Below are 10556 nucleotides of genomic sequence, written 5' to 3' on the forward strand. Positions count from 1 at the left end.
ACTGACGGTTGTAAAGCCAGCTGTGAACAAAAGGAACCTTCAGTCAGGAAAGCACTATTTTTGTAGGAAAGCTGTTCAGTCAAAGCATTTTGGCATCATCAAGGATGTATCATGAAAGGTATTCAACAGCTGACCCATATAAATGAGCATCAAGTCTGTATGTGCCTCAGGGAGGCACATGGCCTTAAAACTGATGGTTACTGACAGATTTCTTTACAACCTAATGCTTTGCAGAGTTTCCAATAGACATCTCAGATCTGTAAAGCTTTCTAGAAATTGGCTTTGGATTTGCTTTTTATCTTGAATTACTTCTGGTATGCAAAATAGTATAGTGGCATGAGCTGTGGGTATAGCACCCACTGGTAGTCATCTGTCTCTTAGGATGGTATGCAATGTACACAGGAAGAATAGTTATGGGAGAATGGAGCATATATTTTTGTCATAATAAAAAAACGGTTCTCTGCTAACGTCAAGATACACAGCTGATCTGCTGCCAGTCACTTCTGTTGGTAAAATTGGGAAACACTTGAAGTCTAGCTAGTGCAAGCTTTGTTTTGTAGTACTGACCATGTTCTTTCTTTTTGAAGCAATTAACCCTTGAAGTACACAATGACAATGAGCTGCTGGATGATGAGCTGCTGCAGCTTATCTTATCATGCAGGAAGTTGTATTTTCTGAAAGTCTGGGCATTTCTTAGTGTCACTTTTATGGAAAGGTTGCTACATAATCGTGCAGAAAGGAAATGCTGTTTGACTACAATAAAGGTAAGACACTGTGCTTCAAAACTCCCATTATCTACTTTCCTCTCTTCCATATCCAGAGAAATGCTGAGGTCCCCATAATCCTGCAGTAAGGTTAGAGAAGGAAAGGTTAATATAACTACTTTTCCTATATAATGTTTTAGCATTATAATAATCCTGAGAACCACTCAGAAATGGTCTTTACAACCTACTAGGCCATAAGTACGAATATTACAGAATATTATGTAAATTTGATAACCAGCACCAACCATTCCTCAGGACTCCGCTAGTCTATGGGTCCCCTCTGTCACCTCCTTTATTAAGCTAGGGATTGTCTGTTTCACCCAGGTACTTACCTGGTACTTGGATCTAAGCTTAAACTGAAGCATGGCAGTTGAATCTCATTAAACAAAAGATATAAACACATCTCACCAAAAAGGGATGTTGTACTGAACGTGGTCCACACCACAAACGCAGCTGGTGTAAACCATGCTGTCATACAATTTTGCTTGCTGGATTCTAAATGCATTAGATGCAGAGCTATGCATATTCCAAGAATGCATCAACCTTGAGGGTAAAAGGAACCTTCCCCTTCCCAAAAATTCTTTGGCAGGAGATGAGTCATAGTTTTCACTCAGTTTAGAGTGAAAACTATAAGTGATTTTTAGGATTTTATTCTATGAATTTGGCTTCTTTATATTCTTCAGTACTAACAAAGGCTTACTTTTGCCATGAGCTTTAATGGACTGAGACTGCTTCACATATCTGAGAGACATGACCACCATTCATGCTCACAGGTCAGGATTTACACATCCCGACAGGAGACCAATGAGGAGGAGCGGCTGCTGCACAATATTTACGAGAAGTTCAAGAATCTGATTGACTCAGAGCTTAACTATTTTGTCACCACCTATCCAGTGCCGTAAAGCTAAAAGGAGTTACTTCTGCAAATGATGAACAAATCCTTTTGATGGCATTAGTAAGAGAACTGAGTCTTGTCAGCATGCCTCTGAAAGGGAGATATGACCATATGCAAAGGACAGTTTTACTGTGCCTTGGATTAAAACGTTGGATTGGGGAACCAACCAGTCTCCTATGTCTCCAGAATCACTTATTGCCTTTTTTTTTTGTTTTCCCTCACCAGAACCAGAAGCAGCAGTGAGCTCCTTCTCAGCCTTTGTAGGCACCTCTAGTAAAAAAAAAAAAAAAAATGGCCCTTGTCTTCATTCAGTACTTCCCATTGCAGAGTTTCAAATATCTTATTAATGAGGCCCATCTGTTTAGTTCCATTTTGCAAATAGGAAAACTGAGCCATGGAGTGAGGAAACAATTAGCCCCAAATCTACCTCAGCTTGTTCTTGACTCAGATGGAGTCAGGTACTCCATTCCACTGCATCACCATTCCCTAGTTCCCATTGAGTTTAATGTACTCTGTGCCCAGTTCTTCAGCAGAAAAAAAAACATACTGTGACTAGTCCTGGCAGTCAACACTCCCACTTGACCACCTAGCAGTGCCTTGTGAGAGACCTCCTGCTCTAGCAACTTCTACACCTCTCAATGGCAAAATTGGTTGTACCTGAGATAACATGGAAAGCATAACTCCTTATTCTGGAGCTTTATTGACAAGTTGGAGATTTCATCAGGCATTCTAGAGCACAGTGCTAGCTGTAAATACTACATCTGTTTTAGTTACCTCACACATCTAGAATGTGGACAGCATTAATTCAAATCAATGAATTTGGAGTTTGTCAATAAAAATCTCAGCATGAGCTGTCCAGTAATGTGGCTTCAAAAGTTGTTAATGCAAACAGACTCTCTCATTGGCATGCACAGCACTTCATCAATGTATAACGTATCTGCCTTGTTCTGGATCTCCTCCTCCAGGGAAAGCTGTCGACGTCTCAGACCTTTCAGCTCTGTTTCAGCCAGTGCCAGTGTGTCCTTTAACCTAACAGGGAAAATACAGCCAGAAGTTAGTTGAGAGTACAAAGATATTTTGTCATATACAAAAATAATTCCAAGTGAAAAAACAAGGACAGGGATTCAAAATGAGACAATATCCATGCAGCATCCTTTAAAGTGTGCTACTCTTAAGGAAAAAGCATGTCCCAAAATTTCATGGAGAATAGCTAGGATCCAATGTTACTTTGACTATTTAATTAACCAAATAATCTGTACCACAGATTTTCCCACTTTTTCATCATTTCCACTTGCCTTTGAATATTGTTTGTAATCTCTTGAACTTCACTCATCAACCTATTCTGCACTGTGTCATAACATAATTCCACACCAGGGCGATGGTTTCTTGCTTCCAAGCGGGTCTGAGCCACCTTAACAGGTCCTTCTTTATCAGCAATTGCTTTCTTTAAGGCTACAATGTTCATCTCCTGTGAGGCAGTCTCCTCCATCACCTTTAACAAATCCAACAGAAGAAAGCACAGCTACAGTGCAGCTATAACAGTAATCGCAGTAATAACGCTCATTATGTTAAGGTGTTATTTTATCAACAGATTTTCACAAAGGTTGTCCAAGATTATGATTAGAGAGGAGCCAATATAATTTTAAGTTCAGTGGTTACCTTTTAGAACTCAAGCACAGTTTTCATGTATTGAATTTCAAACACGCTGGCCCTGATTTTATAAGCCATTAAGCTCTTATAGCACAATTGCAAAAAACCTGTAGCAGCCCTACGTATCTAAAAATCACAAGGGAAATCCTGACTTCAGTGAGGTCTACCAGAATACTTCAATTGATTGACTGATTCAAGAAATTCATGTTAATAGCAGTGCACATATAGGTAAGTAAATGAAATCTAAAATGACTGTTAAAAGAAACTGGGACCAGGGGGAATGTTGCAGCTGTTGCCAGCATTGTAAAGGTAAAATTCTTAACCACAGTAGCTCAAGACACCTCATTACACTGGACTGAGAAAACTGGTTGATAACCAAAGCTCGTTGTTTTTATCTTTTCACCGATGATCTACAACTTACCACTGCAAGAAGTGTCTCTAGCTTGTGCTTGGCATCACTGACTTCCTTCACTCTATTTCTAAATGCGATATTCACCATCTCACGTTGCTTGCACATGTCATTCGCTGTCTGGGAGAGGATGCTGTCAATCAGCACCCTTAGTGCCACTGAATTGTTTCTCTGCTTGTCAGCCTTTTCAACATTTATGTTTGAGAAATACTTCCAGTCTTCGGGGCTAACAAAACTGAAAGAGATTCAAAATAAAAGAATGGCAGCATCTGCGATTTCATTAATCTATAATTACTCCACAAGCCAAGCATGAGTGTAAAAAAAAAAAAAAATTATTTTGCTACAATCTCAGAACAACTTAGTTATTATTTTTGTTTCCTGATAAGAGATTGAGTTGTAGCAGGAAAAGGGAGGAAAGATATGGACAAGTAGGCGCACACATAATAACTAATATTTCTTGTAACATCTTTCATCAATGAAGGTGTTACTAGTAATACAATTCAGCTAGTATTATTAACACCAAGTTACTATGCACACATTAATTGTGCTCACAGGACACCCCTACATAGTCACTTCCAGTAATAGTTGGAAAGCCCATCCTCGGAAGGGGAGAGTGGTATCTGTAAACTAGTGGCTGGTAGGCAGGTCTCTGTGAAGTCCCTCAGAGACTTCTTTGTTTCACTGGGTATCTATATAAACCTGTAATCATTATTTGTGTATAGCAGCAAATGCTGTTCTGTGTGTCGTCTGAGTTACACAGCCTGCTGATGGATACTAACAAGTGCTAGTGGTAAGAGCTGGCAGTCTGTTGGTGTTCCAAGTGTGTCAGCTTGCTACTTAGCCTATTTCTTCTTGCTAGCCTGTTTTGGAGTAGGTATTTCTTCATCTAAACCATTCACACTAATTCACACAAAATCTGCATACTGGACAGATTAATTAACCTCACACCTCATCTGCCTCAGTCCAGCATTTGACCTGCCTAGGCACCATGGGAGAGGAAAGGAAGTTACATCAGGGAATCTGTTCTGGGTTTAAGCCATGTGAGAAATTTACTATAGCTATCTGTGAGCCTGAAAAACTTCCAATGAACAGCCATTCGATGGAAATATGATTATTGTGGTTCATTTCACCAGTGTATAAAAAAAATACATAGCTACAACAGAACAATGATGAACAGCTAGTCTGTCTTACACACAGTTACTTTAATCTTGCTATTACTGCAATGGTTCATTTCCTAGCAGTATAATTAATGTATATCCATTAAGTTAAATAACCACTTACTTTCCTCCTGTTTTCACTGTTTTATCAGGGTATCCGACATCAGGAGTGTTGTTTGTCAAGCTAGCACAGTAACTGTCAATCATCAAAGCTGTGAACTTGTCTTTCAGATCCATCTCCAGGTTGTATTTTGCGCAACGGTTTAGTCTAGAAGAAGAAGTGATCGCACTCTCAGCCAAAGTTGAGGCATTTACAAGTCTCCCTAACATGCACGTGAGAAATGGTACATTAGGCAGTGGAAATGCTGCTCACAAAATTCTTTATTCACAAACTGTTATTTGCAACGTCCCAAGATCTAGAGTATGGTTCAAACTCCTAATAAATCAATAGTATAATTTCAATTAGAATTAAAGCCACAGGACTGGATCCTGAGGTCATGGATCATGTAGCAGTACTTTCAGTTCTAACAGAACTTCTAAGAATGATCAAATTTCATGGATTAGAATGGGACTTCTGTAACTGTGTAGCACTGAAAGTAATCTTTGCTCTGTGTAACTTCTCAGTATTATGACTGCCCTACTTTTCAGCTAACCCACGGTTGATTACACTTTTTGCCTCTGCACCTGATTTGCTCATTGGTTTGTTGCAATGTACGTTCAAGCAAAGCAATCACCCCCTGCAGAACATCAACTTCTTTGACCAGTTCCTGTTCCACTTCATCATAAACCAAGTCAGTCCCAGCTCGTCTCTGCCTAAATAAAGAGGAAAAGTCATCAGTCACATTATTAAAATGCCTATAGCTAACAGACAGAGGTGAAGCCCAGCATTCTATATCGAAAGCTTTTCTGTGCCACACTGGAAACACTGCCTTTATGGGCTTGGCTCTCCAATGTTGTAACACAAACCAGACAGCCTTTAGTCTGCCACTGTTTTAATTATTTGTTAAAAGTCTGCTACATAAGATTTTCTTCTCTCCCTGAATGTTTTTCTTCTTAATCTCACCTGTTCAGGAGACACTTCTGGGAAACTGCAAGTGGCTCTTTGCAGCTCTCCAAGGCTTTCTCCAGCCTGACCTCGAAAGTTAAGAGTACCTCTGTCTCATTAACAAGTTGTTCAAGTTTGTTATCTAATTCTTGCTTCCAGAACTTTATTTCTTCCAGTCTCTGTTCTGCAATTTAACATTTCAAACAACTATTAATATAAGCCAGGGCACTGTTTGTCATTTCCTAGATATGGCTAGAAATAGAATGAGTTCATTATGGTGTGAATTTAGTGCTGGACTTAATGTGTGGAGACATCATTTGGAAATACTACTTCTCTGACAGCAGAGTGGTCAGGCAGTGGAATGGGCTGCCCAGGAAGGCAGTGGAGTCACCAACGCTTAAGGAATGTTTGGACATTGTGTTGATGGACATGGTTTAGTGAGAACTATAGGTGATGGGTGGATGATTGGACTGGATGATCTTGTAGGTCTTTTCCAACCTTGATGATTCTGTGATCATTTCATACAAAATAAAGAATCCACCTAAAACTTTTTTTTGGATAATATCTTGACGTTTCCATGAGATCAGATAACATGACATGGACATATATTCTTACTTACAATCATGTAATTTTCTAAGTCCCTCTTAAACATATAGCTCAAATTACACTTGAAAAGTATAAGTAGGATTACCTATTTTCTTGTTGACACTGCTTTGGGTTTTCTGAGTTGTCTTTTCTATTTCATCCACCTGTCTTTGACTTTCAGCTACTAAGCGCTCTGAACTGGATTTCTGAGACTCTGTACTGGCATACTGCATCTTGTTTGCAACATGCCATTCTGAAGAAAGAAACTTGGGTGGAGCTCGCAGCTGTCTGTCCATTTTGTTTTTTTGAAAGGTTCTGCATATAACACAGGTGAATTCTTGGAATGTGGAACCTGAAATCAGAGTAGGGTTATATTTGGCTGCAGAAGCAAAAATATGTAAAGATGGGCCCAGGAGGGTAGAAAAGATTCTTGTCCCTTTTAACCTTCAAAAAAGTGTGAAGAAACGAGAATTTGGAAATGGAAGTTAGAAGAGAAAAAGATTCACAGCAAACTGGGAAAAAAAAGAAAAAAATAAAGGGGAACAAATATAAGAGTTAATTAGTGTCCCGCAAAGTTGTAAAAGTTAACAGCTGGATGACTGTGGACATAGCAACAGTGACAGCACAGACATTGGGAAAATGTGAGAAAACTGAAGGAGAAAGTACACCAGACAAAAGAGAAAACTGAGAAGTCTAGGGAGGGCTAAACAAGAACAAAGGGAAGCTTAGAAGTTAAGTCACTGTCCCCAAAATACACAGTCACAGCATTTTGATTCAATATCAATTTTCTTCTTAGAGCACTATGTTTCTCCAGTGTTTCTGAGACAACTCCTCTCCCCAGACAAACACAGCAATTCCATCACAACATAGTTTGTCCCTGCTCCAGCACAGACATCCTTAAAGCATCTCTTTTTCCCCCACGTACTCCTTAACTGATACTGCTTCACACCTGATTATTTCCAAGGTCAAACTCTGGCTAAAAGCCACATCTTCTGTTCCCCTTCTCTGTGAGGTTTGCTCACAGCTAGCATGCAGTCTCTATCTGCAGAGCAGCACCACTGTGTATTTTTAAATGTGAGACAATTATTCCAGGAGGGGGCTCTGAATGGCATGGGAGGTCAACAAAGTGGTTGCTATGCAACGTTGCTTCTAACAAACCAGCCAGCTTTTGCTATTATATCAGGTGAAAGAACAGCACACACAAGCCAAGTGTACTTCCTTTCACCCACTGCCAGATAAGGTCTGTTTAGAAATAAAAACTTATTGTATGTTAATTAAAATGTTTTCAACAGCCTTGGTCAGCAGTTTTAATGGACATACCGCAGAAATGCATTTTAAAAATCTTCAAATGAAAGGTGTGCTATGTACCTATCTAAAGCTTCAGTTTTACAATATTTTTTAGCGGTATTCTTTATCTGCTCCATGGGAACTATGTTCTTGCCTTACCTGGGACAAAAGACTAGGTGCCTGAAAGAGGAAAAGAAGGAGACAGAAAAACACTACATTAGATGATAAAGTTATCTGTTTAATAACAGTTAACTTTCTGTTATGGCCATAGCACAGTTTAGATCAGAATGGCATTTCTCAGTATTTTCCAGCAAGGTTCAAAGAGACTACAAAATAATAAAGAAGCAAATGGTAATAGTCAAAAGATGCTGAGCTAGTCCAAGACATAAGAGTGCAAAACAACTGTAATTATTGTTTGCACCAATGGTTAGAAAGCAATCTATAATGTCAAACACTAGTTAAATTCTCAGTGATCATTAAAACTGATTGCCACAACACTTCTCATGTAAGCTGCCATGTATATAGAAATCTGCTCATACTCCACAGAAGCCAAAAAGATCTCGCAGCTGAAGAAACACTGTCTCAGAAAAAAAGATGTGAGTATTCCAGAGCTAGCCAAAGGAACATGCAGGCTTCAGAAGACAAGGCTGACCTCAAACCTGAAGCCATTAGCCTGAGGGGACAAGAACCTAGAGATTCAATAAACAGCAGAGAATGGGGCACAATGCCAACAAGGAGAATGGTAAGTATCTGTCAACTGAGGCTGGGGCTGGGAGGGAAGTTGTGGTTACAGACACTCAGAATACTCCCTTTCATGTCCCACAAAAGCAAAACCGTGACTGGGCTGAACGACCAGAATAATCAACTACACAGAATACTACTTAGGCAGACCTGTAAATCAATTAGGCAGTATTGTTCACATGAACACTACAACTATTGGTCTATTGGTACAGGAGAGTAAAAGCATCTGTGAGCTAGCCCTTGATTTGTATGTTTTGGCCTAAATAAGAAACACCATTTCTTCCCTAATGAACACTCATTACCAGATCCTTAATATAAGGTGCTTAGAGTTGAAAGTTTTATTTTTTTATTTTTTTTAAAGTGCATGAACAGCTGGTGCAAGACTGGAGCACTTTACATAAGAACTGAAATTTTTCCTTTGACTTAAGTAGATCTGAACTCAAACAGTTTGAGCAATGGGTTATTTGGACTGTGCAAGTCCCATCAGTCTACGCACATTTTTGTTGGTCTTCTTCCACAAAACCTTATCATCAATATGCTCAGTACCATTCCGAGGTTTTTAGAAATATGAGCAAATTTTTGAGGGTCTAGAAGGCAATTACTAAATAAACTGAAATGCCGAGCTATCCAATTATGTTCCTTAAAGCATGCCCAGTCACTTTAAAAACAGGTGAATCCTCAAATCAGGTAATCCGGTTTGTTTTATGAGGCCTATGGGATTTCATTAGATTTTCTTCTGAGAACCCAATACCTACAGCCTTCATGAAGTGGTATGTTTACAGTCACAAACCCTGAAGCTGTTCATCATTTGCCATAAGAGCTTACTTGCTTTTAAATTAACACTCAATATACAACTTGCCCCTTAATGCAAATTCTAAAACAGAAGAAAGTTTGATTTTTACCTCTGGTGATTTTCAGGGCTTAAGTCATAGCAGATTTCCTGAGGCAGACAACAGCGCGCTGCTGTTCGTCAAACGATCGGTAAAATCAACTCAGCATCTAGGATAATTTATGAAGAAATTAGAGCGGTTTGTTAATTCCGGAACAAATCCAGCGCTCCTCAACGGAGAACACAAAGCCCGCCTCCCCCCCACAGCTCCTGCCGACTCCGCGCAAAGCCTTCTCCTCCCCCTGGCAACGCCTCCACTCACCCAAACGCCCGCCAGCCAATCGCAGGTGCCACTTGACTTCCCGCAGCCAATCGGTTTGATTCCACAACCTCGCCCGCCCCCCTCAACGCGCCTCTTAACAACGGTAACGGGTTTAGACTTGTGTGTGTGTGTGTGCGCTGCTGCGGGAGCCCGTCGGTCTGTGGCGGTCCGCGGGGGTCTGTGGCGGTCCGCGGGGGTCTGTGGCGGTCCGCGGGGGTCTGTGGCGGTCCGCGGGGGTCTGTGGCGGTCCGCGGGGGTCTGTGGCGAAGCGGCTCCGCTCGTTTCTCAGAGCTTCTTAACTTTTCGCAGCGGGAAGGGCGTGGAGCGGGAGCGGGGCCGAGGGATTTCCCGGGCACCAGGCACCCCGCCCCGCAGCACCAGAAGAACGGACAGACTGATGCCCAAGTGGTCGTTGTGATGATGTGTGCAACCGTAATAATCTGGACGTGGACATTAACAAGTTAAACAAAAACGTGCACATTTCCAGCCTTAAATTTACAAAGGCACGTTTTAATGTTTGTTACAATTTGAAATGAATGACGCGGGACCATCTGCTCTCTTCCCCGTCGTACTGTTGCAGAAAGGTGGTGCGGTGCAGCAGCTGCTGTGCGGGTATTTCCAGGTGCACAGCGCTGAGATCTGCACAGCGCTTTCCATTGAGATCTGCAGAGACAGCACTGCTGGGCACACTGAAAACTACATTGAAATTCTCACACAAACCACCAACAACAAAAAAGCAGTTGCAAATGAATGTAACAGCACATCAGTAGAGACAAACATAAGTCAAAACCAACTCCAGTGCTGTTGAAATACTGAACTGCTGTTTAGTGTGCTGTTAAATTCATTTGCAACTGCACTTGCTTCACAATAAC

At 40.8% G+C, this 10556-nt stretch overlaps 2 protein-coding genes across 4 annotated transcripts in view; one reads left to right on the forward strand and one right to left on the reverse strand.

The window, feature by feature from the left end:
* FBXO39 (F-box protein 39) overlaps positions 1–10556 on the forward strand; it is a 33167-nt gene that overhangs the window by 1216 nt on the left and 21395 nt on the right. Inside the window, 1 exon segment of the mRNA XM_072353755.1 lies at positions 588–764. Within this exon segment, the coding sequence (XP_072209856.1) occupies positions 588–764 (177 nt within the window).
* On the reverse strand, positions 2342–9647 carry TEKT1 (tektin 1). 3 transcript variants are annotated; one of them, XM_072353582.1, is made up of 8 exons: positions 9436–9647; positions 6612–6857; positions 5939–6104; positions 5560–5688; positions 5000–5143; positions 3731–3953; positions 2955–3151; positions 2342–2688 (listed from the first exon to the last, which is right to left on the reverse strand). In XM_072353582.1, the coding sequence occupies exons 2-8, from the start codon at positions 6799–6801 to the stop codon at positions 2529–2531; spliced, it is 1209 nt and encodes a 402-aa protein (XP_072209683.1). In that variant the 5' UTR covers positions 6802–6857; positions 9436–9647; the 3' UTR covers positions 2342–2528. The 3 variants fall into 3 exon arrangements, with proteins under 3 accessions (XP_072209683.1, XP_072209684.1, XP_072209685.1); XM_072353583.1 differs by lacking the exon at positions 9436–9647 and adding an exon at positions 7455–7562; XM_072353584.1 differs by lacking the exon at positions 5939–6104 and having other exon boundaries at positions 5610–5688.

Source organism: Excalfactoria chinensis, chromosome 19, assembly GCF_039878825.1.
Source record: "Excalfactoria chinensis isolate bCotChi1 chromosome 19, bCotChi1.hap2, whole genome shotgun sequence".
NCBI lineage: Eukaryota > Metazoa > Chordata > Aves > Galliformes > Phasianidae > Excalfactoria > Excalfactoria chinensis.